Here is a 26,601-nt window from a genome sequence, read left to right as displayed (position 1 = left end):
GAGACAGAGAGATCCCTCAACCCTTCCACCAAGTGAGGACACAGGGAGAGGGTCCTGTCTATGAAGTGGTCTCTCACCGGACACCAAATCTGCACGCACCTTTGTTCTTGGACTTCCCAGTCCCCAGAACTGTGAGAAATAAATTTCAATTGACGGTTTATAAGCTACCCAATTGATGGGATTTTGTTACAATAGCCTGAACTCACTCAAATAGCACCAGGATTACTGGTATGACTTCGAGGCCCAGCAACAAAGGCGCAATGTCTGTGATGACTGGGGACTTCAAACCCTGCTTCAGCACTATGGCCATGCCAAACCATTCCTGTTGTTAAAACAGGAAAACCACCTGATTGGGATTATCTGCACCGGCTTCAATATCGATGGTGATGACTGTGAGCCCTGGAGCTGCCTTACAAGGAGAATGGACACTTCTCTCTACAAGGGAGGTTGTCTACTCTTTCCCCCTTCTGGCTCACCCTGCCTTCCAACTTCCCTTCCCCAGAAAATAAACAGACAAAAACAAACAAACAAAATCTTTAGTCTTATTCTAGAGGTGCATATGACTGTGTTTTGAATATTAGCCTTGGCATCCTCATTCCAGAAGAACTCTGACCCTTTCTTGATTCTTCTCCAGACCCTTGGCCCCAAAATATACTCACCTTCACAGGAGCCTTCTTTAGTCAGCCTTTAGTAGCTAACACAGTAAGTGATCTATTATAATGCTAAAGAATTAATGAAACTTTGTACTGGAGGGGGTGGAATAATTTGAGTTTCCTAGAAGTTTTCAATCTGCATCTCCCATAGCCTCAAATATTCTGATACAGCTCTCATACCCCCATTGCCAATCCACAAGGATGCAACCAGGTTGTGCATTTCAAAAAAGAGGTTCTAAATGAGTGAGACGATGTTTACCTCCAGCAAGAACAACTAGTTTACAATTTGATGTACATTGCCAGGAAAGATTTGCATTTTTAAGGCAAATCACTGAAACTAAAACAAGGAACAGCTCTAGACTTCTGGAACAAGGCTAAAAAGAGACTTTTGCCCTTGTATAAGCAGGGCCTCCTTCTCCCGTGGCTCTCAGTGTAGGAGGTGCCCTGGCGTGGGTTGAACCTGTGTCATTGTTCTGAAGATGTAAGGGCTATCAGTTAAGTGTCTAAATGGCATAACTCTGTGGACTCAGATTCTGGCTGATGTGGATGACCTGTCTTATAGGTTTCTGCCGATGTTCCTAAGTCCTCAATTCCTGTTAAAAGGCAAGTTCTTAGTATATAATGAAAATGTATGAGCCTTAGTGGGTTAAACATGAGTGCTGGAGTCATCAAGTCAGTAGGATCAAGTACTAGATTCAGAAGCTGTGGACTGTCCAACACTCCTATGGTTTCATGGGGGCTGGGGGAAGGTTATAAAAGCAAAGATAGAGCGTTATTCCCATTTTGCACTATGTAGTTGATGCCTATGTGTCGAAAGGATGTGTGTGATAAGGACAGGGAGGGATGGGAGCAGAGGTGGAGGATGTGAGGGTGGTGAGGTTATATGGAGGGTGTGTGTGGAATGTGAAAAGGAACATGAAGCGTGTAGGAATGGTGTGCCTACACATACACATATGTGTGCATGCACGTGTAGTCCTGGACATTACAGTAGGTGCCTGGACTTCCAGAACCTAAAAGTTTGGTGTTGAAAGCAAAAAGGAACTAGAGTGCTCTCTCCCTTTGGCTCACAATTCCTCAAAATAAAACTTGATGATATTTAGGAACAAGGACTTTGGACTGAGACATGGTTTTCAGTCCTAACCCAGCACTCACTAGCTGAGGAAACTTGGCCACGTGATTTAGCCTCATAACAGCACTTCCTTACCCGTAAAATAAAGATATTTCTTGGCATCCCTAAAGGGCTGAGCACAGTGTAATACAAAGACGGTCCAAAAATAATAACTTTTAAAAATTCTAGCCCATTTCTCAAAACTGATTCCAAAACGAAATTGCACCATAGCAATGAAATAACCTCCCACAATGTAACTTTTGCAATTCATTTCTATTCTATGCCTTCTTTGTTTTTAACAGGTTATTTGGCAGGTGGGGGAGGGGATATGGATAGAGTTCACAAACATTCTCGATTACCTGTCGCTCCTGGGACTAAGAACAGAGTGAAAATATGGAATCCCCAGGGTGGTGCTCCTCAGTGGTTTCAACCAACGCAACCTTTCCAAGCATTCTCCCTTGTAAGTGAATAAGTTGACAGGAGCTGGCCGCTTTCATGTGCCCTGTCCCAGCCTCTGACAATGGTGCTGGGAGGTGGAGAGTTGGCCACTCCCTGCAGGACATGCAGCAAGAGACCTGGACTGTGGGCTGAACGCAGTTTGCCTTGTGGCACAGGGGACATGTCTGAGCCTAGAAGTTTCCATACTTCTTTTGTTCTTAACATCAAAATCAATCTGTTTTCAGCATTGTGGGGTTTGATTGCAACCACTGGAGATTTAGCAAATAACTACTTTGGAATTATAAAGCAAATATATAGTGTAAATATGAAGCCTATGTTACTTTATACATCATCTGGAGTGCTTCGTACAACAGTTAAAAAGTAATTCGGGAAGGGGAACATCACACACTGGGGTCTATCATGGGGAGGGGGGAGGGGGGAGGAGGGAGGGATTGCATTGGGGAGTTATACATGATATAAATGATGAATTGATGGGTGCTGACGAGTTGATGGGTGCAGCACACCAGCATGGCATAAGTATACATATGTAACAAACCTGCACGTTATGCACATGTACCCTAGAACTTAGAGTATAATAAAAAAAAAAAAAAAAAAAAAGTAATTCTGAAACATTAGTCACAGTCACCCAATGATTTCTTCTCATATTACCAGAAAGTCCCTGCTATAAAGTCAGAGACCACTACTAATTAATTATAGAAGAATATTACAAAGTTGATTATGGTCCTAAAAATAAAAGTAATATACAGGTCACATTTTTGCTTTTTTTTTTTTTTTTTTCTCCATATAGCCTCTAGAGCTTTTTCCTGCCAATGCTCTTCCATCTGTGGAGTTACTGTTACATGAATAGTGTTGGAATTCTCTCCGTTTCTAACTGCTGGCTTCTCCGTAGGAATAGATACCACTCTCTATGCAATAACTGGCTACCGGTAGCAAGAGGACCTCGGGCTTTATTTGGAAGCTTCTTGTGGTTATCATAGCTGACCCCACCAATGCCCTCTAGTATATTCATGGGCAGCGGAAACACAATTGTAGAATTCTTCTCGGTGGCTACTGTGCTCAAGGTCTGCAGGTAGCGCAGCTGGAGAGCTATGGGAGACTCAGCCAGCACCATGGAGGCTGATTTCAGGGATTTGGAAGCATTCATTTCTCCTTCAGCTGCAAGGACCTGAAATGACAGAAAAAAATTGCTCAGAAATAAAACTTTACACTGTAACTAGTGCCTTTTTTTCCTGGGTCTGTATTGATACCCCTCTCCCTAGTCCCCATGTTGCCACATGTGTTTCATCTACTTCTTTGGCCAGGATAAGAGTTTCACTTCCTAACGTAATTAGAGAAATTCAAGGAGGTTGCAGGAAGTAAGGAGTTATATTTTACAAATGATAGGTCCCTAGATTTTATTGTCAAACAAACGTAAAAGTACTCTCTTGAATACAAATGAATACTTGGCACATACCCTACTAATGCCTTTTTTTTTTTTTTTTTTTTTTTTTTTTTTTTTTTTTTTTGAGACGGAGTCTCACTCTGTCTCCCAGGCTGGAGTGCAGTGGCCGGATCTCAGCTCACTGCAAGCTCCGCCTCCCGGGTTCACGCCATTCTCCTGCCTCAGCCTCCCAAGTAGCTGGGACTACAGGCGCCCGCCACCTCGCCCGGCTAGTTTTTTGTATTTTTTAGTAGAGACGGGGTTTCACAGTGTTAGCCAGGATGGTCTCGATCTCCTGACCTCGTGATCCGCCCGTCTCGGCCTCCCAAAGTGCTGGGATTACAGGCTTGAGCCACCGCGCCCAGCCGCCTTAAAGCACTTTGGAGCCTCACAACTTGCTGCGTTCATTTCCAGAGACGTCTGAAATTCAAGGCCTCTAACTGACCTTTTGATCATTTTTACTTATCTTAGATGTTTTTAAGTTCATTCTGTTGCCACTTTGGTGTCATTCTTACAAACCGAGAATTGTTTCTAGTTCTCCTGGCTCTTGATTACAAGTAGCAATAAGTGCCAGCCCTTGTAACACTGGCAATCTCTTAAGTACATCACTCTTTCGAGCTCTCAGACTGTCCAAGAGTGATTCAGTTGCCCTATCTGTGGCCATCTGCCCGTGTGCAAAAGTGATCTCTCTTCTCTCATTGCCGAATCCCTTCTTGGAAGCTGCTGGAGCTTAGCAGATAAACCAGAGGTGAGTCAGAAATGAGTCAAAGAGGCCGGGCGCGGTGGCTCAAACCTGTAATCCCAGCACTTTGGGAGGCCGAGACGGGCGGATCACGAGGTCAGGAGATCGAGAACATCCTGGCTAACACGGTGAAAGCCCGTCTCTACTAAAAAATACAAAAAACTAGCCGGGCGAGGTGGCGGGCGCCTGTAGTCCCAGCTACTGGGGAGGCTGAGGCAGGAGAATGGCGTGAACCCGGGAGGCGGAGCTTGCAGTGAGCTGAGATCCGGCCACTGCACTACAGCCCGGGAGACAGAGCGAGACTCCGTCTCAAAAAAAAAAAAAAAAGAAAAAAAAAAAAAAAAAAAGAAATGAGTCAAAGAAACACCTTCATCAGCTAACAGGTAAGTTTCCAAAGAGGATACACACAGGCTTCAAAGCCCAGTTGGTTTCTGATACTTCAGGAAAGCTATCCACACAGGCATGAAAGCCAGAATCTCAACAGATTCAAGGACATTCAGAGCCAGGGTACACTTCCATTTTGTAATTCTTACCTGCATTGTATTTAATTGCCCCCTTTTATTCCAGCAACATCTAATATATAAGAACAACGATGCACAAGACAGGTTCCATGTTGGCTACATTTAAGTCCCCAGCTTTATGAAAATATAGGTTTCTTAGCCCACTCCAGACTGCTTCAAGCCTGGGTTTGAATGAGACTTGGAACTTGGTATTCTGTTTTGTTTTGTTAAATTCTCCCCGGGGAACACTGACATGCGGCTGGAGTTGGGACCTACTTGGCTAAGTCGCTCAGTATGTTACTGAGCGTCCTCTTAACGCAAGACCTGCTACCAAACTTCCTCAAGGTACAGTAGGCTGCTGGTTACCTTTTAATTCAGGGAAAATTCTCAGTAAAACTGGGAAAAGAAACCCCTTTCTTAGGAAAATAATTGAGAGACCCAATCTTCTGTTCAAGTCCTATCCTTGTTGGCCCCAGTGCTAGGCGGTTCTCCCTCCATGTGTGAACTGCACAGCCCTCACCTTGGCTCTGGCTTCCCGGGTGGCCTCAGCCTCAGCTGCCATGGATCTCTGCAACTGCACGGGAATCCGAACATCTTTGATTTCCACTCGGGCCACCCGGATTCCCCACAGGTCGGTGGCATCATCAAGTAAAGTCTGTTTCCAAACCAAAAGAAAAGACTAATAAGAAAGACAGGTGATACGATGCACGTTTCTGTTATGTTTTATATTTGCAAGATACATTTTTCTTTTTTTGTTGTTGTTGCATTTACAGCATTTGGAGTGAGACAATTTGGGAGGAGAATAAGAGTTAACCTTCTTATTGATCATTTTCTGGAATTTAAAGTGAATCTCATGGCAGACCTTTTAGTGGGTGTCTATCAGCAGGATCTACCCCAAAACCATTCCCAAGGAGGTATATGAGATCCGTCTAGATTTGAGCAAATATCCCAAATTTGCTTGTCGCTGGTATCAAGCAGGCAGCAATGAATGGGTTTCTCAGACAGACCTGGATTTTGCCTTGGCTCTGCCATTTGCAGTTGTGAATCATCGCGACAGTTTCTGAACTTATCTGGCTCTCAGTTTTCTTACTTATAAAAGGTTTTCTTTCAGGACTGTTATTAGATTTGGAGACAATGCATATAAGATATCTCTCAGTATCTAGCAATGACTCAGCACATACAATTATTGAGTCCTTTTTGAGATATTATTTATCTCACTCTGTTTAACTTCTGCTCTATGGCCAGCTTTAAAGAAGAAGCAAGGCATATTTTCCAGGCAGAAGCAGTAAATTCAAAGATACGCTTGTCTTTGTAAAAGCTTAAAACCAAAAGAAAAGACTAATAAGAAAGACAGGTGATACGATGCACGTTTCTGTTATGTTTTATATTTGCAAGATACATTTTTAAAACCATTGAAGATATCTTGCTGGTCATCCTGGAGAAGATGAATGTCTTGAGAAATGGTAGGACCAGAAGGATAGCTCCCCTAAAGGGGTAGGGGCAGAGATCTCTGCTACCAAATAGCAAGTGATCCCTCCCTTGCCTTTCTGTGATCCCTGCAGGACACTAAGATATTGTGACACCTCACAAGAAGTCAATGACCTGGCTGTGGATGGGATACCTTTGAGCTCTTAAATTCATGGGTCACATATAAACACTATGGAGAATTATCATGCAGAACTCATACTGCCTCATAAAAGCTTGGGATCTTTCCTCTACCTTAGGGACTAGAGGAGAGGCCAAGAAGAACCAAAGTTGAATGCCTTTATATAATTAACTTAAAGAAAGGAAGCTCAGAATCCAATTGATCTAAGAAAATACAGAAATATTCTTGTTCATAAACTCATGTGTGTAAGAGATGGGATCAATGGCTGTTACATCTTTATTGATACTATAATTATCATTACTATTAATGTTATTAGTGATATTGGTGGCATGGTGTAAGAATTTCTAGAGATGACAGGTCTATGGTGTCTCAGTTGAATTTAACTTTCACACTATTTAAATATATAGGCTACCTGAGAAATGGCTGCACTCCTGGAGTAATCTAAGCTAAAAATAAATCTGATCTCTAACTTCTTCAGAAAAGACTACTGGTAAGATATTAATTCATAATTTTGAATTCCAAAGAAAATGGATAAGGGGCACAATTTCAGCAACTGCCTTCTTGCACTCAGATATTTAAATATATTTCTTGTGGTAACAGGTAAGTGAAATCACAACTGAAGCTCACCTCTAGAGCAGTTGTCTGTGTGTGAGTGTGTGCAAGCATGTATGTGGTGGGGATGCTTTGAACTGCTGATATTTCATCATCACTAATAATTAAAATCAATGACTTAAAGATACAGGCTATTAGTTCATAGTATCTTTACCTGGATGCTATGGGCAATCTCTTCTCGTCCAGCTAAAATCTGGGACAAGGTCTGTGTCCCTAAGACATTCCTCAGAGTGGTTTGAGCCAGCAGAAATGTTGCTTGATGGACATCATTGACGTTAGCCACTGCCGAGACAGCACTATAGATTCTGTAATAGACAACTCCATCTACCTGAGTAGTCACGGAGTCTCTGGTAAGAATCTGTCGAGTACAAACAGGGCAAAATCACTTATTTATGACTTTCACCACTACTGACAAAGTGTGTGAAATGAGGATGGCCCAAGAGCCATCCTCCACAGAAGGAGAGCAGTTACAACAACTCATGCTACAGTCACCTAAAACCTGTTCTGGCTTGGATAGAATATCTTCCCAGCTGATACGCAATTCCTCTAAAGCTGTCATTATACTTACCCCTGTGACTTCATCTTTAAGAAGCTTTACATCCTATAGGCAGAAACCCTTGACTTGAACAGGCCCTTCCATTTTAAATGTAACGGTACAGCCTTTCTGTCATTCTATTATCTTCAGTCTTCAAAGCAGAGGTAGAACGCTTGTTTCCCTGATACCTGTACTCTTTGGTTTTCAGTTTTTATCAGACTTGAAGCACTGCTTCTTAGAAAACACAGATGGCACCAGAGACCATGTAAAGAAAAATCGATTTAGCTCTATGGAGAGGCTCAGCATCAATCATTCGGAATAATGTGACAGGATGTTTTGGAGCAAATGAGAGATTTCTGGGTATACTATGGAAGCAGAACCTAGAACTGTCCATTACAGAGCCAGAAAAGTCCCTACCAGAGGTCACTAAAGCATCCCAACCTCTCCTGACTGCAGCTGAAGTCTTTTTTTTTTTTTTTTGAGACGGAGTCTGGCTTTGTCACCCAGACTGGAGCAGTGGCACAATCTCTGCTCACTGCAACCTCCATCTCCCAGGTTCAACTGATTCTCCTGCCTCGGTCTCCTGAGTAGCTGGGATTACAGGTGCATGCCACCATGCCCAGCTACTTTTTGTATTTTTAGTAGAGTCGGTGCTTCACCATGTTGGCCAGGCTGGTCTTGAACTCCTGACCTTAAGTAATCCTCCTGTCTCAGCCTCCCAAAGTGCTGGGATTACAGGCATGAGCCACCACGTCTGACCCGGGGCTGAATTCAAAAGTAAGTATTCTGCAGTTCCTAAGTGACATGAAGACATCATGTTTGAGTCCTGGCTGAGTTTCCTGAACCAGACAGAAGAAAATTAACATATATTTATAAATGTTGATTTTCTGTCTTCTTATCACCATTGCCCTCCCATATCCTAGGTCTTGCATTTCTTTTCCTCTAACCTGAACCACTTTGGTTATGAGAGGGTGACGTGATAATTAGTAACTCTGTTCCTCTTCCCTATTGCTGAGTTACTGTTTTGGTCATTTACTTGTAGTATTTCAAGAATTAAAAGACTTATGTGGGCTGGGTGCAGTGGCTCAGGCCTGTTATCACTGCACTTTGGGAGGCCGAAGCGGGCGGATTACCTGAGGTCAGGAGTTCGAGAGACCAGTCTGACCAACTTGGTGAAACCTGTTTCCACTAAAAATACAAAACTTAGCTGGGTGCGGTCACAGGCATCTATAATTCCAGCTACTTGGGAGAATCGCTTGAACCCGGGAGGCGGAGGTTGCAATGAGCCGAGATTGCACCACTGCACTCTAGCCTGGGCGACAAGGGTGAAACTCTGTCTCGAAAAAAAAAAAAAATGAAGAAGACTTATGTGAAATACAAACACGAGTGGGCCCTGACAGCCTCTCCTCTGTCCTTATGCCTGCCCCTCTATTGCATCCAAACACAGAAATAATTTAAAGTCAAAAGCAAATGGTACTCATGTGGATATTATGAAAAATTCTTCAGAGAAGGTGATAGAGAGGGTAGAATCAAAAACAGCCACTGCCCTCCATCTGCCCTCTGTCAGATTCTATTCAGCTGTTTTATACAGTGCCCGTCTCTTTCAAGCTTCTGCTCTGTCATTCTCCAGCTCAGCCTTCCTGCTGACTAGGTCTCCGCTGTCAGGCTTTCTCACACCAGGCCAATTCTAAGTCTCCTTGCTCTTGGCTTCATTCTCATTTGGCAAAACAAATTCTTGGTAGTTTCAGGAACCACCAAGGGCAATTCAAGCAGGTCTCTGGGGGTACTCAGCTCACTTCCCCTCCTGTAGTTTAAAAGTGTACTATAAAGTTGTAATTGTCCGTACAATAGGGAAAATACACCTTTAATTTCGAGTGACATATCCTTCATCAGTACTACCTCTTGTGGAGGAATGTTGCAAGTAATTGTTCGGAGGTCAACTTTGACAAACACATCTATGCATGGCAGAACCAGGATCAACCCTATGAGAAAAAAGAAATCAGTTTAAAATGTTGCTCTATTGAAAATAACTACAAGTAGTCTCATAGCAGTATGGTGCATCACTTACATGGGGCGATACATGTTTCTCAGATGATCTTCAGTATGAACACGTGAAACTCTGAGGAAAATGATTCATCCTCTAAAAGTCAGCGACTAAGGAAAAGGAATTGCCTGGGAAATAAAGTCTTTTAGTAAGAAGCTAAAGATCCCTGACATTTAATTTTGGTTTTTATTTTTAAAACAATCTGCTTCTATCCAAGTGTTTACTTTGACATTAATTAAAAATAATATTCTGACCAATTGTGAAAAGCACCTTTGGGACAAGTGGGAAATTTGAACACAGAATGCATATTAAAAGATTTGTTAAGGCCAGGCACGGTGGCTCATGCCTGTAATCCCAGCACTTTGAGAGGCCAGAGCAGGCAGATCACCTGAGGTCAGGAGTTCAAGACTAGCCTGCCCAACATGGCAAAACCCCATCTCTACTAAAAATTTTTTAAAAATTTAAAAAATCAGCTGGGCACGGTCATGTGTGCCTATAATCCTAGCTACTCGGGAGGCTGAGGAAGGAGATTCACTTGAACCCAGGAGGCAGAGGCTGAAGTGAGCTGAGATGGTGCCACTGCACTCTAGCCTGGGCAACAAGAGTGAAATTCTATCTCAAAAAAAAAAAAAAAAAGATATTAAGGTGTTCTAGTTCACTGTACTGGTTGTGATAATGGCATGTGTCTTAGTCTGTTCAGGCTTCTGCAACTAAATACCATAAACTGGGTGGCTTATAAACAACAGAAGCTTATTTCATATAGTTCTGGAGCCTGGAAAGTCCAAGATCAAGGTGCATATATATACAGTGCCTTGTGAGGGCCCATTTCCAGGTGTATAGATGGTCATGTGGTGTCCTGGAAGGGACAAGACAGGTCTCTTAGACTTCTTTTACAAGGCCACTCATGAGGATGACTCCCTTATGATCTAATTACCTCCCAGGGGCCCATCTCCTAATATCATTACACTGGTGATTAGGTTCAACCTATGAATTTTGCGAGGACACAAATACTCAGACCATAGCAGCATGGTGTTAATAAAGTCCTTATCAGCCAGAGGCACAGACTAAAGTGTTCCCAGGTAAAATGACATGATCCGGTATTTTGTATTTGCTCTAAAATACTCCACCGAAAAAATATTTTGGAAAGTAGTTTCCTTAAAATAAAGACACTCACGTAACAGATTCAAGTAATAGACTTTTGACTTTGAATATCAGTGGCTGCCAACATTCTCAGTCAATTTAAATAGTAATATAGGATTATTGAATTAAAATCTTCCCAGGGGCTCGCATTCCTCTAAATCAATGTATTCCAGAATTAATAGTTTCTCCACAGCCATGATCTAATTCATGTGCAATAGCATTCTCCAGCTGTAAACACATCTACTTCTTTCTGATTTGTGAGGCATTAAAGTTGGGGCTGGGTCAGGGAAGGATGGGCGTAAGAAAGCTCATTAGAGGACCCTGGGAACTCTTAACATTACCCTGGTGAATGTTGTTCTTTACTGTGAGAGTTACAAAGATTAGAACCACAAGGCATGTCGGCAAGATGGGGACACTAATCTATTTCCATTAATCAAGAAGGCTTTGCACTATCGTTTTTGTTTTCACAGCAGAAACCAGTTCTGGAGCCGAACACCACGTAAAGGGGTGGCAGTATCTGCCAAATATGCTGCTAAAGTGCTTCTTTCTTTTGGCCTCTAAACCTTACTGCTATTTTTGGTGCCAGGTCACTGTGGTTAAAATCATGGACCTGAGAACTAGACAGAGTTAAGTCCCAGCCCTACTACCTAGTAGCCTTGTGACTAGTGAAAACTCACCCAACACTTCGGTTACCTAATAGATATAAGCTGGTAGTGAAGATTAAGCCTGATTCAACATGATAATGAAATAAAGTACTAACCACAGCACCAGGTATGTGTTAAATGCTCATGAAGTGTCAGCTATGATTCAAGAATAATTTACAATTTATAAAAGTGGAAAGGTTTTCCATTAGCAATTTGGCTCGTTTCCCTGTTGTCCTTATGACATTCTGAGGTAACTCATTACCCCAGAGACAGGTATGATGAGAGTTGTTATCCTGAGACATTTAGTGGTGAAATCTTCAGGGAAAATTCTTTTAAAAGTGATGTATTTTTCTCTAGAGGCCTCCAAGTTCTGGCTGTTCTGCTTCTCTTGGATCCAATTTTATTTTAACTTATAATCTTAGCCCCATCAGGTGGAACACAACCAGGAAGAAGTTAATCTTGGACTGTTATACCTCAGTTGAAGGATTCTTGCTTTGCCAAACTCACGAAAATATCTGTAAGTAGTTTTTACCTTCTTTTTCTTAGGTCGTTTATGAAATTAGACAAGTGAGATTATACTTGAAATGGCTGTCGGGTGCAGTGACTCATGCCTGTAATCCTAGCACATTGAGAGGCCGAGATGGGCGGATCAACTGAGGTCAGGAGTTCAAGACCAGTCAGGCCAACATGGTGAAACCCCATGTCTACAAAAATACAAAAATTAGCCGGGCATGATAGTGGGTGCCTGTAATCCCAGCTACTCAGAAGGCTGAGGAGAGAAAATCCTTGAACCTGGAAGGCGGAGGTTGCAGTGAGCCGAGACACGCCACTGTACTCCAGCCTCGGCAACAGAGCGAGACTCCGTTTCAAAAAAAAAAAAAAAGTCCAAGAGGCCTCCTTCACAAGTTTCTCCTCTTGAAGTTTCCCATACTTTTTTATATATTAACAGATCCATGGCTTATGGCCAAGGGCAAAGCCCACAGAGCATCGTGATGCTTAGGAAAGTTCCTACCCCAGAGACCTTCCGGTTGCAGAGAGAACAATTTATTCAAATAAGCCATAATGGGGGCAGAAAGCAAATGTTATCAGAGAAATATAGCTAGTAACGATTGCTTTTCCTGTGCCTTCTAAGACAGTGCTTTTGGTAGCCCCTGATTTCCAGAGTATTAGAATTAATCCTATGAAATTGCCATGTTTGGGAGTCAAAACAAAGTCAGCAATTTCCTATGGTTCAACTACATATATGCTCAGAGAAGTTATGAGCATTAAATCAATATCTTACTTCAGGGAGTTTTAGTACCTTATAGTTTTAGTATACACCCCAACCGCTGGCAAAAATAAAAAACAACAAACGAATAAAACCACCTTTTATAACATGACTATTTGGAATATTTTCTTTTTCAAGGTGGTAAAGAAAGGATGGAAATAAACACTATACTATACTAGATGTTAGAAGGCCTGAAAGCTCATCTTTATTTCTAACTATAAGGATAATCTTAGATCATTCATCAAACTTATGTAGGCCTCATGTTCTTTATTTTCAAAACCTAGGGGTTTGGCAAAAGGCATCGTACAATGGTTTCCAGCTCTATCTTTCTATGCATCTACTTACCATGAGAGGAAATTACCTTTTGCTTTTCACTTAGTCCTTTTCAAAGAGTGAGCATCAGACACCAGCTGTCAATATACTCTCGTTGAGTAACTTAATGGTCTACTTTGGCCATTTACTTTCCCTCTTATTCTTCCCACATTCTCCTGGTGGTCCTGGTAATAAGTGACATTCAGCCAATGTAACCAGAGCCACCCTTTGCTCACATTCATTGAATCTCTCAGAGGGAGAATTAGGAAGCCAGGCCAGATTTCCAGACTCTCAAACTGGTGGTCATTCCCACCAACTTGCATAAAAAGGTGGCATTCTTCTGTTGTACCAAAAGGCAAGAAAGCCAGCTTCCAGCAATTTTTCTTTGACTCTTAATAGGCACCACCAGGAAAAATACTGAAGGTGGTAGCAGTAGTATTAGGTGTCCCTGATCTTTGTCAGAGGCAGCCACAGCGTCATTCATACCTGGCCCCTTGGCTTTGTCAGCTTGGATGCGTCCCAGACGGAATACTACAGCACGTTCATACTCCTTAATGATCTAGGAGATTAAGGGAGAACGTTTAGTCCTAATGGTTTGTCAGTTCATATAGAGAGCCCAGTTTATGTCCCAGGGTGTTACCTTTAAGCACATCCATATGGAGATGGGGAAGGTAATGATCACCAACAGGAAAGAGAGGGAAAACAGGAGCCAGCCACATACACCAAGCCGTTTACTGTTGACACCTAGGAAATGAGAAGGAAGCAAATCTGTAACCAATGTGGTTCTTTAAAAAGCCACCCAGCTGCATGGGTGTGGAGCCTATCCAGACAGCTGGCCAAGCCTGATGTGGCTGAATAGGAAACCTAAATCCATTTACACCATGAATGTAGTTACACACACACACACAGACACACACACACTCAAATGTTTATTCAGGTTTTTAAAAATTAAAATGAACTTATTCCTTCCAAGAAAAATCTCGTAACAATAAGCAGAAATAATTATTATTACATTTTCTAGGGTTGCTATAGTTTATTATTCTCAAAACACATAAACAGTGGTTCTCAAAATATAATTTCTGGACCATCCACACCAGAATCATCAGATGTCTGAGTCCTGTGAATTCTCGAGGTAAAATTCAAAGTACCCTCTAAGACAGGTAGGTAGGTACTATTATACCCAGAGGGACACAGCGTGGCACATGGAAACATATCCTGAAAAGTCCTGAGGTATGAGTTTTTATGTGAGCTCTGTCACTTACCAATTCTAAAGCATTAGGTTAGAAGACCACTCAGTTTCTGGGTTTCCGTTTCTTCATCTGTAGAATGGGGTTAGAAGTTACCCACCTTAGAGAATTTGATGAGGATTAAATAAGATTACTTTTATATGGCTCCTGGGCCATACATTAACATCTACAGTTTTAAACAGGTATTCTACTATTATTCCCATTTACAGATGAATATGTATTCCAGGGACTTGTTGTCAGATGTTGATATTTGCCATTTCTAACTTTTCATAAAAGTTTTGTTATATTGGCTCATCACATAAGATCTCTTCTTGTTAATCACACATTATGATAGCAGGTGCATTTTGGCTTAAAGAATATTGCTTTGCAATAAGATGAAACTGAGTTAAAGTCCTACTTCAACCACCTAAAACTCTGTAGCATTAATTACATCAATTATATAATTTCTGAAGTCTCTGGAATTTTTTTTTTTTTTTTTTTCTGAGACGGAGTCTCACTCTGTCACCCAGGCTAGAGTGCAGTGGTGCAATCTCAGCTCACTGCAAGCTCTGCCTCCCAGGTTCACTCCATTCTCCTGCCTCAGCCTCCCGAGTAGCTGGGACTACAGGCGCCCGCCACCACACTCGGCTAATTTTTTGTATTTTTTAGTAGAGACGGGGTTTCACCATGTTAGCCAGGGTGGTCTCAATCTCCTGACCTCGTGATCTACCCACCTCGGCCTCCCAAAGTGCTGGGATTACAGGCATGAGCCACCGCACCCGGCCAGGGATTCTTGTTTGTAAAATAAGCAGGTCTGGCTGACTCTTCTAATTTAGCATTCTTTATAGTCACAATTTTACCTCCTTTAATTATTTTTATTTTTATTTTTTTGAGACAGAGTCTCATTCTGTCGCCCAGGCTGGAGTGCAGTGGCGCAATCTCGGCTCACTGCACCCTCCACCTCCCAGGTTCAAGCAATTATCCTGCCTCAGTCTCCTGAGTAGCTGGGATTACAGGCACCTACCACCACGCATGGCTAATTTTTGTATTTTTAGTAGAGAAGGGGTTTCGCCATGTTGGCTAAGCTGGTGTCAAACTCCTGACCTCAAGTCAAACTCCTGCCTTGGTCTCCCAAATTGCTGGGATTACGGGCATAAGCCACTGCGCCCGGCCCATTTTACCTCCTTTTAAATTCTTGTTCCTCCTTATTCCGTTCTGCTTGACAACCACCCCCATTCTCATCCCCATTATCTCCTCCAGCTGATTTATATTCTCCATACACAAGCACTAGGACTAGATATCTCCAGCCAGCTCATTCTACAAACGCCATATACTGTCTCTATCTCAGTCAATGCCTCCACCATCCACCCTGTTGCCCAGGTTAGGCAGGTCATCATTGCCTCTTCCCTATCCAATTGCAGAAAGTCACTAAACCTAAATGACACTACCTCAAATCCATCCCCAGTTATCCATTTTCCTGCCACTAATTTTTTGAGACCTGAGCCAAATTCATGAATATTTAGGAGAATTCTGGGCTTTTGCTCTTACAAACAACGCTTTGAAGAATGTTTTTAAATGTGTGTTTTGGGGCACTTGTGTAGGATAAATCCCTAGTAGTAGAAGTGTTAGGTCATACAATTTTGATAGATGATAAATGCCTTTCAAAAAGTTTGTACCAACCTCCACTCTCACCAACAGTATAGATGTGCATATTCACACATGTCCTGTTCTCCTTAAATCATTCCAACCTTCTCAGTCGTTACATTCTGATAGGTGAAAATCACTACATTTTAGATACATATTTCGTATTAAAAACTTTTGAGTACAAATGGCCTTTTATAGGCTCCAAATGCATATAAATATATATTCTGAACAATAAGGGCTTGCCTGAATACTCTGAAATTTAAATTTCTAAAATATCACCTCCCAAAACTTTGGACCCACATGGAGGTGAATCAGACTATCATTACACAAGATGGAAAGACACTTTATGCATTCTCATAGAATCTTTGTCAAATTTTAATAGTGCTTTTTTAGTATTCATGAGAGCCTACAGATATACATTCTCATTGAAAAAAAAACAATTTAAGCAACACAACTAAAGTTTCCCGAATCATCCTCTCCTCAGTCCCACTTTTACCTAGAGAAGTTCTATAGTTACTGGTTTGGTGTGCATTCTCTATAGACCCACTCCTATGTATTTACATACATATATCTACATTTAGAAAATATTGGCTTTGATTTATAAATTTTATTTGTGATAAATGGCATTACACTGTACCCACATTTCTACTTTATATCGTGTATAGATTTCCATCTACCTCATTCTTCTTTATTGTTGCATACTATTGCACCTTACACCTGTGTCTCAATTTACTTACCATTCTCCTATTTATCATTAAGGTTATTTGCAATTTTGCCGATACAGACAAGGCTGTAATAACTGTGCTTTTACACATCTCACTGGGCTAATATGCACCTTTATAAAATCTTGGTAAAACTATTGTGAAGGCAGCACAGTTCCTGCCATGTTTGGTGTATTTCCTCCCTCCTGGCACTGCAATATTTGGTATTCAGAAACCTTGGGGTGTTCTGGGGCTATGACTAGCAGCACAGCATGCTGGGACTCCAACAGGACACCAACTGTGCTTAATGCCCAGAGCCAAGCCCTGGACATTTCCAAAGTAGACACAGTCTTAACACCAGCTGCATAAGCAAGTATTTGTCACGGAGAAAATCGCACTGACCTACAAGCTCGCCTCTAGAGTTCCATCAAGCCCTTGCATCATTACATGTGCACATGAGGCTCAGCTCCATTAGGTAATGGAAATGCTGCCAGAGACAAGAGAAGAGAATGTGACTATTCTTCCAAGAGTTACACAGGAGCATTAGAATCAGCCAGGCCGTGGCTTCTGGCAGAATTGGTGGAGCCTGCGGTCTCATTAGCTGCCAGTTAAAGTGGAGCTGTGAGTGCTGCTGTCACCTTCCTTGCAGGCTCCCAGCTCAGCCTTGGGAGCACGCACAGCAGGGAATGGGACCACACAGAGCAACTTTTCCTGGCAGCCTGTCCCTCTCCCCACTCGCTCCCACAGTTGAAACTAGGATGCTATACTGAGAACAGCTTTTGAAGATTACAATTCTGACTGAATTGTAATCTGACTGAATATGCTGGGATTGTATTATTAAACACAAAGATCTTCAGAAATCGCCCTACTTCAAGCTACACAAGGCTCTGAGGGGATGATGGAAGAAAAAGGGGCTGCACAACACCTTTGTTGGTCACTAAGTGACGACCACATTTGATCGTCTGTTTGAACCAAATCCACAAATGTGTGTAGTCTCTGGACAATTGTTACATAACCATAAAGCCACCATCATATGCCTACTTCCTAGTAGAGAACTGGATTTTGCTGCCCCCAACACATTGCCCCTGGTTTTTTCATTCATTTAACAAATATTTTATCAATTCTATGCCAAAAGCTGTGCTGGAGAATAAAATGGGAAACATGTCTCCAAGAGTTCCAATCTATTAAACTCTTTTTCTACTACAATGCTGTGGTCTTTCTTTATGCAGGGGGCAGGAAGAATCCTGTGGGCGGTTACCAATAGAAACGGATATGATACCAGGTTAATTACTCTGCTGCACTTACTTCTAGGAAGTCTGCAGCTGGTGAAACATGTGGAGACTTCCCCCTGTGTGCAGCTGTGACAACAGCAGCAAAATATTTAATCAATACCTTCCTTTCAATCTGCAAAGAAAAAGGTAGAGCCATAAGCTATGAAAGCTGAGGCTCAGAGCCACTGACAAGAGGAGAGGCACCCATGAACTTCAGCTGGAAGGACTTTAGAGGTAACCAAGGCCAACCCTTCATTTTGCAACCAGAAAACTTCATGGTTTATTTAGTGTTGCCTCCATCATCTTAATCTCTCATTAGGTAAGGTGACACCCACAAATTCCACAAACTGACAGTGGTGGTGTCTACCTTTACTGACTTAGGGAGTGAGGCAAAGCCAAGGTTCACCGGTAGAGGCACATTCCCAGAGCATTATTCCTGGTGCTTAGATACAGCTCTTTACACCACGGGAGACTTAAATACCCTTTAGAGCCAGGGCCAAACACTCAAGGCTAGATTGGCTACTTGTGTGAGCCAGGAAGTAGGAGAGAATGTTTTATATCACTACCCCTACTTAAATGATACTAGAAACAGAAATGAATTATAGTCAATAAAACAGGCTAGGTGACTTGGTTGTTTATTTCTCAACTTCAGCTTGGTCAACAGTATTTAAATATTAGATCAATACTACCTACAATATTTTATCTCAAGTCTGTGTTATCATAGTCTTAGTTTCTTAGCAGAAATAACTGTTTAAGTATTATGACATGATTTTAAACAATCAAAATAGGATGATGTACATTACACGCCAAAAAAATGAAAGTCAAAACCACCATTAGATTCCAGTACGCAGCTACCAGAATAGCAAACATTAAAGACTGGCAAAACCAGGTTTAGCAAGGTTGAGGAGCAACTGGAGTGCTCAAATGTGCTGTTAGAAGTTAAGTTGGTACAATCACCTCAAAAACTATTTGGAAGTGTCTACTAAAGCTAAACAGGTGCCTACTTTATGACTCAGTATTCAATTTCCAGCTAATACCTGAGAGCAATGACTACTGATGAGAGTGAAAAATACGTTCAACAATGTTCATTGCCATTTTATTCACAGAAGCCAAGATATGAAGTTTGCCCAAATCCATCAACAGTAGAATGGATAAATGAAGTTGTGGTATATTCATATTCAAAGGAATATTACTCAGCCAGAAAAAACGACAAAACTACTGCTGTATGTAAAATAAGGATGAATCTCAGAGATATAACAGTGAGCAAAAACCTTAAAGCGAATCTCAGCTTGATTAAACTTTAGACGGGCTTCTTCTTGACCCTAGGCCCCTAATCTCCCTTTTCTTAGGGCATTTTCTTAAATAAAAAATAAAACAAAAACAACAAAAACAAAATTGTCATTATAAATTCTTTTTTCTTTGTTTTTAAAATATGTTTATTTTGTATCGTTTCATTAATGGGATATACTAGCTTATATAAACTCTTTCTCTGCCTCTTTGAGATTTAAATCTTTTGAAAAGCCTCTTGCCAGTTTCACAACCCAGGACTAAATTTCTCAAGGTCTCAGGAGCTAGCCTTTGGAATATAAACATCAAAGAAAGTGGCATCCCCTATCTATCAGTTTCTGTGGGAAGTAAAAGCCTAACTTCAGTGGGCACCATTCTCTGAGTTGTGAAACTACCTTGTGAAAAGAAAATAAATCTTAGGACCCCAGACTCATTAAGCCAAAGGGAAACGTCAAGCTGGGAAATGGATCACAAAAACCTACCTCCTCTTTTTGGTTCCTGAATAAGATGGTTACAAGATGAAAAGCTACACCCCTCCCCCATATTTTTGCCCACAAGGAAATTCCTACTGAGCTCCAAGATGTTTACCCTAAAGCATTTCTGTTAAAATTCACCATAGCAATGTAAATGGATAGCTTATCTTTACAGATGCATCACCCCTCTGTCCACCTGGCGCAAATGCATATCTGATTGTTCCCCTGTCCCATTTATCTTTGTTACCTTATGTAAAATGCAGATTCCCTGAATTTTCCCCTATCTGTCTGTTACCTTATATAAAAATTCAGATTCACTGAGCCAGACACAGGCATGAGTGACTGATTATTTTCCCCCTACCCCTCTCTTACATGAAAATTGTGTACTTCTCAACAACCCACTCTTTCCTCTTTAAATTCAGAGCCCTCAAAATCACCTTCAGAGAAAGGCTTAAACCCACTATTAGGCTTAAACCCACTATTTGACTTAAGAATATACACCTTGCCAACACAATCAAAGCCCCCTTGAGTGTCCCTTTTCATGCCCTGGAGGCATTGTCCCCTACAATGACGGCAATGGGATGCTGAATCCCATCGCTATCACCCCAAAGCAGGAGCAACCACAAGGCTGCCACTCAGAGCCCAGGCTGCACACATGGGCTCTTTGCACATTCGTAATCTGTTTTTCAAGTAGCAGGACTTTCGATGGTCTTTCAGTATGGGTCTAGGTGATCCAGATGAGGGAGTCAAGCCATGTGCTAACATCACATGAATACCCCCTGCAGTAGAGAAAGTAACCTAGGTTCTCACACATCTTGTCCCTTCGCACAGGTCTTTGTGTTCCTCAGCCCACTTCTGCATCCCACATTTTCCTCAGCAGGGCTCAGCTCAAACATCCCCTTCTTTTCCAAGAAGATTTTCTCTGTCACCCTCACCTTTGGGTGCTCCTCTTTTGAGTTTCTAGTACAGTCACACACCATGTAATGATGTTTCAGTCCACGATGGACCACATATACGGTGGTGGTCCCATAAGATTACAATAGTTCTTATTTTTATTGTACCTTTTCTATGTTTAGATATACAAATACCACAGTGTCACAACTGCTTACAGTATTCAGTACAGTGACATCCTGTACAGGTGTGTAGGCTAGGAGCCATAGGCTGCACCCTATAGCCCAGGAGTACAGTAGGCTGTACCACTGAGGTTTGTGTAGGTCCACTCTATGATGTTCTCACAATGACAAAATCACCTGACAACGTATTTCTCGGAGTGTACCCTCATTGTTAAGCGGCACATGATTGTACACCCTCTATCATAACTTTGTTTATAGGACCTTGTAATTTTTAGTAACTTTTGTGTCTTCCCCGTAAATTTTTAGTGCTCTGAGAGCAGGTATTTTATTTTTTGTCTCCACCTCCTGCTTCACAGAGGATGCTGAATGGATGCAGGGCATACTTTTAAGTGCTTTGAAGTACAGGATCAGGGCGATGTTCAGCAACACAATAGAATTAATGATCTGTTGGAAAGTCCTTGTATAGAAATCATGGTTCATCAGACAAGATTCCATTTTCCCTCAAAAAAGTCAATTAACCAAAGAACCATATGTCCTTGCATTTTTCTCCATACATTCCACCTGACTGTACCCTCACTCACACATCATTTCTAGAAGAAAACAGGGCTGGGCACGGTGGCTCACGCCTGTAATCCCAGCACTTTGGGAGGCCAAGGCAGGTGGATTACCTGAGGTCAGGAGTCTGAGACCGGCCTGGCCAACATGGTGAAACCCCATCTCTACTAACAATATAAAAATTAGCTGGGCGTGGTGGCACACGCCTGTAATCCCAGCTGCTCAAAAGGCTGAGGTGGAACAATCGCTTGAAACCAGGAGGCAGAGTTTGCAATGAGCCGAGATCGTGCTATTGCACTCCAACCTGGGAAACAGAGCGACACTTTGTCTAAAAAGGAGAGGGGGAGGGGGAGGGGGAGGGGGATGGGGAGGGGGAGGGGGAGGGAATGTTTTCCTTGCATCATTCTTCTTTCTCCCAATTCTCCCATGCTTTCAGTTCTCTCTGTTTGAAAAACAGCACTGCCAACAACAACAAATAAAAATAGTTCGTCCTTGAGGTTTATGTCCAAAGTTCCATTACAATGTTATTTATTACAGTGGTAAATGAAAACCACCCTGAACATATAACAGTGCAGGAATAATTAAGCAAACTATGATACGTCTATACAATGTCATATTATGTATATATTTTTAAGTTTATAAAAGCATGAGAAAATAATTATGGTATGATGTTAAAAAAGCAAATAGTAAGATGCAAAATTATAGGGACAGTAGAATCACAATTATATAGAAGTATATGTATAGAATAGAAAAAATATTGGAAGAAAATTAACCAAAATATTATCAATGGCTCTCTCCTTCCTTCTTTCCTTCCTTCCTTCCTTCCTTCCTTCTTCTTTTCTTTTCTTTTCTTTCTTTTTCTTCCTTTTCTTCCTTCCCTTCCTTCCCTTCCCTCCCTTCCCTCCCTCCTTCCCTCTTTCCCTCCTTCCCTCCTTCCCTCCTTCCCTCCTTCCTTCCTTCCTTCCTTCCTTCCTTTCTTTCTTCCTTTCTCTTTTTCTCTCTTTCTCTCTCTCTTTCTTTCTTGGTCTTGCTCTATCCCCCAGCAGCTATTTCTAAATAATGGAAGTATACGTGGTTTTCATTGTTCTGAGTTTTCTTTGTTTTTGATATATTTACCTGTTTTTTTTTTGTTTGTTTGTTTTTTGGTTTGTTTGTTTGTTTTTTTTTAATGGAGTCTCACTCTGTTGCCCCTGGACATGATCTTGACTCACTGCAATCTCTGCCTCCCGGGTTCAAGTGATTCTCCTCCCTCCCAGTAGCGGGGATAACAGACGGGCACCACCACACCCGGCTAATTTTTTTACTTTTGGTAGAAACAAGGTTTCACCGTATTGGCCAGTCTGCACTCGAACTCCTGACTTCAGGTGATCCACTTGCCTTGGCCTCCCAAAGTGCTGAGATTGTAGGCATAAGCCACTATACCCAGCCTATATTTACCATTTTTAAAAGTAAAATTTAAAATAAATAATCATGTCAAATTTTACAAAAAGGAAGTGCTTTGCATTATCGGAGCAGGGAAGACCAAATGCTTCCCAGAGGAAAAATTTAAAGTATGTGGAATGAGAACAATCACCTTTCCTGAGCTTGGGGATGAGTGTTAACCATTCTATCTCCCTTTCTGTGTTCATTTCCAATCCTATGAAGATACAGTCAGCAAAATAGAACTTCAGCAACTTTCTGGTTCTCTCTCTAGAGAATGAAAGACTTTGATTATCAAAGATGAAATCTAAAGTAAACCACGAGGGGTAAACATTATCTTTTTATCCCCTGTGATACATCTTCCCTCCTTCCTTTTTCTCTATGCACACAGCTGGCATTAAGGAACACTTCTAAGGCAAGTGCAGAATTGCTGAAAAGGAATATAGTCCTACTCAAAATGCTCTCTTAGCCTGGCAACCAAACCAGCTCACAGGAACATCTACGATTTCTGTGATTTAGATTCCAATTCACTTGAACTCTTAGAAAACAAAACAAATCAAAAAAGAACAAAGGGGAGGCAGAAGAGTCTGTCAGAAGCTATTAAGTAGTGATGTGATAATAACTGTCTAACAATTGGGCCCTTGGGAAAGGAAAAAAGCCTTAATTTATAGTATTTCCACAGTGTAGATATCACCTACCCCTTCAGGTGATTCTAATCTACCCTTGTGGTGTCATGAGCTTGGAGTTAGAAACAGAGGCACACAAGTGGCTTTCAAAAGCTGGTCCAGGCCTGGCACAGTGGCTCATGCCTATAATCCTAGCACTTTGAGAGGCTGAGGCTGGAGGATCGCTTAAGCCCAAAAGTTCGAGACCAGCCTGGGCAATATGACAAAACCAGATTTCTATTAAAAAAATACAAAAATTAGCCAGGCATGGTGGTGCGCACCTGTAGTCCCAGCTACTCAGGAGGCTGAGGTTGCAGTGAGTTGAGATTGCACCACTCCACTCTAGCCTGGGCGACCGAGAAAGACTCCATCTCTAAACATAAAAGAAATAAAGTGTGCTAGCAGCACTCTCTCACATAACGTTCCTGCTGGAAAGGACAACAAGGGAAATCATTGTCCCTTGTTATTAAATAATTTCCTCACCATTTGTGAAGGGAAATGTCTATAATGCTTGCAGGACTGAATAACACTGGCTTAATAGATATATAAAGATTTTAAATATATATATTACATATACTATATTATATAACATATATTTTATATATTATATATTGAAATTTTATATATTAATATCAAATGTATCATTAAAAAGGTAAAAAATAAGTGACAACTGGAAAAATATATGTGTCATTATGTGCTGTCAAGTATCAAGTATTCATAAGTACATATTATAAATTATATTATATATTATATATTAATATATAATATAATTATATATATTTATATAATCATAATATATAATGTAATTATATATTATGTTTTATATTATATTTTATATTATATATAATATGTAATTATATTATATATTATATATAATTATATATATGTAATTATATTATATATTATATTATATATTATATAATTACATATTATATTATAGTATATATAATTACATATATTATATTATATTTATATTATATATAAAATAGCATATAATACAAATATATACTATATTACATATGTATTATATATTATATATTATATAAGATACATCTTATATAATATATGTTATATTGTATAATATATATATTTTATATATATCTGAGTTGCAAGGGCAAACTTAGTCCACAAATCTTAGAGAATGGTCCACATTGCATCTCTCCTAAGAAACTACAAAAGCACAGGAAATCAGACATTGCAAAATATAAGCCCCATTCTGTTCATTCTGTGATAGTGCCAGTTTTTCATATTCAAAAATCGAAACCAAAAGAACTCATGAGTACTTTTAAGTATCTCACTGATGATACAGCTTCAGTCACGCCATCCACCCAGTTGATGTCTTGACCTGTTAAAATGGAAACTAAATGTCTCATGAAAGATAAATAAGGGGACTCTTGAGACCTCCTGCTTGCATTTCCAGATGATATTTACCGCCTTCAAGCTTATCAAGGTTTCCATGCCTACTTCAAAAGAAAACTTTCGTTTCCAGTTCACGTAAATGTCTCTAAATGTATACTTTTCCTCTTTCTTTCTTTATTCTTTCTTTTTTTTTTCTTTTTAAGGTAGGGTCTCGCTCTGTCACTCAGGCTGCATTGCAGTGGTGCAATCTCAGCTCACTGAAGCCTAAACCTCCAGGGCTCAAGCAATCCTCCCATCTCAGCCTCCCACTTAGCCACAGACATATGCCACCACACCTGACTAAATTTTGTACTTTTTGTAGAGATGGGGTTTTACCATGTTGCCCAGGCTGTTCTCGAACTCCTGAGCTCAAGTGATCTGCCTGCCTTGGCCTCCCAAAGTGCTGGGGTTACAGGCATGCACCAGTGCATGCAGCCTAGTTTCTTCTTTTATGTATTAATAATGCCAAATGTGTTCTCTATTTCTAACATGTACTATGGCTCTTTTGGCAACTTAAGGTATAGAGCACAGGTTAGGTCATACACACACACATGCACACGCACACCATCATCACAGACACACACACACAGTATCATCATAATCACTTCCTGGGCAACTTTTTAAACTTTCCAAGGCTCAGTTTTCTCATTTGTAAAATGAGATTCTAAGAGGATCTACCTCAGGATTATTGTAAAATTTAAAGAGATAATGCAAGCAAAATGCTTTGTAACACATAATAGTCATTAGTATTAAGGATAGTAGTTGGTACTTATAAGCTAAGTTTTATTTTTCTCAACTTCTCTCTATTTATCAAACATGATGCAGCTCAAACCAACTTTTCTTTTTAATCTCAGCATCATCAGAAAATATTTGAAGTTGGAGAAAAGTCAGCCTCTTCAACATATGTTTGCTATTTAATACAAAAAGAAGAAATGCAAAAATAAATAACAATTTTTATCAAAAATTGAATAAAAAATAAAGCAAGTTATAGGCTGCTGTTCAAGAAGCAAATGAAATCAGCACAAGCAATGAATTTAAAATCCTGAGCTACAAATGAAATTGAAGTCAATTTCTGTAAATATATCTCATACTCTATACCTCTCTATAATGCTACAACTCCTGCTTTGCCATATATGTGAAAAACAAGCCTAAGACAGGAAAAAGGAACTTACCCACGAAGTTCTCTTTATCCTGCTTCTCAGGTGAAGACACCCTAGAATCCATCTGATTCTTGAGAAGCTTTTATACTTGGCAATTTTTCATGAGTTTGGAGCTAAGCATGAAGTCCAGGCAGCAACTCAGATGTGCTTGGGAGAGGGGAGAGGAGAAAGCATGAGAGAGTGAAAGACATTCCTTCTCTTTAGTGAACTCCCTAAGGAGTAGTTTCCCTGGTAAGGGAAGCCTGATAACATAAACAAAAAGATTTCTTTCATGATTTCAGATTGTCTTTGTTCATAGAGAAAACTTGAAAGAATATGAGCATATGGTGGTATTGCTTCCTGTAAAATATTACTGTGTAATTTTCGATAGCATTTATATTTCATAAAACACTTCTGTGCACCTTGTATAATCTTGTGTGATCACTGATTACACAATGACCTGTTCAATACACAGGGCAAGTATATTCATCTTTATGTTTCAGATGAGAAAATTTAACCCAACTCATTCTAACACTGCAGTGAATGATCTTTTGAAACTCAAATCTGATCATGTCATCATCCTGCTTAAAATAATCCAAGATTGCCAACTGTCAATATTGTAAAGACCAAACTCCTAAGTGTCCTACAAGACCCTGCTGGTCTGCCCCTTTCTCTTTTTCCAGCCTCACTCATGTGCCTCTCCCTGAA

At 40.7% G+C, this 26,601-nt stretch overlaps 1 protein-coding gene across 1 annotated transcript; it reads right to left on the bottom strand.

The window, feature by feature from the left end:
• Nucleotides 1–3,044: 3,044 nt before the first annotated feature.
• STOML3 (stomatin like 3) lies at nt 3,045–26,116 on the bottom strand. The gene is made up of 8 exons (XM_010360797.2): nt 25,927–26,116; nt 17,016–17,100; nt 13,683–13,786; nt 13,529–13,601; nt 9,535–9,617; nt 7,255–7,458; nt 5,403–5,537; nt 3,045–3,385 (listed from the first exon to the last, which is right to left on the bottom strand). The coding sequence occupies exons 3-8, from the start codon at nt 13,692–13,694 to the stop codon at nt 3,056–3,058; spliced, it is 837 nt and encodes a 278-aa protein (XP_010359099.1). The 5' UTR covers nt 13,695–13,786; nt 17,016–17,100; nt 25,927–26,116; the 3' UTR covers nt 3,045–3,055.
• Between the last annotated feature and the right edge of the window lie 485 nt (nt 26,117–26,601).

The sequence above is a fragment of the Rhinopithecus roxellana genome, chromosome 18 (genome assembly GCF_007565055.1).
Source record: "Rhinopithecus roxellana isolate Shanxi Qingling chromosome 18, ASM756505v1, whole genome shotgun sequence".
Taxonomy (NCBI): Eukaryota; Metazoa; Chordata; class Mammalia; order Primates; family Cercopithecidae; genus Rhinopithecus; species Rhinopithecus roxellana.
The sequence above is the reverse complement of the archived record's forward strand: the minus strand, read 5'-3'. Positions and strand labels throughout refer to the sequence as shown.

Coding starts and splice junctions, on each gene's coding strand:
- STOML3 (XM_010360797.2), bottom strand. Junction 9,618..13,528: donor TGACAAAGCCAAGGGGCCAG/GTATGAATGACG, acceptor TTTTTCTCATAG/GGTTGATCCTGGTTCTGCCA. Junction 7,459..9,534: donor GCAACATTCCTCCACAAGAG/GTAGTACTGATG, acceptor TGTACTCGACAG/ATTCTTACCAGAGACTCCGT.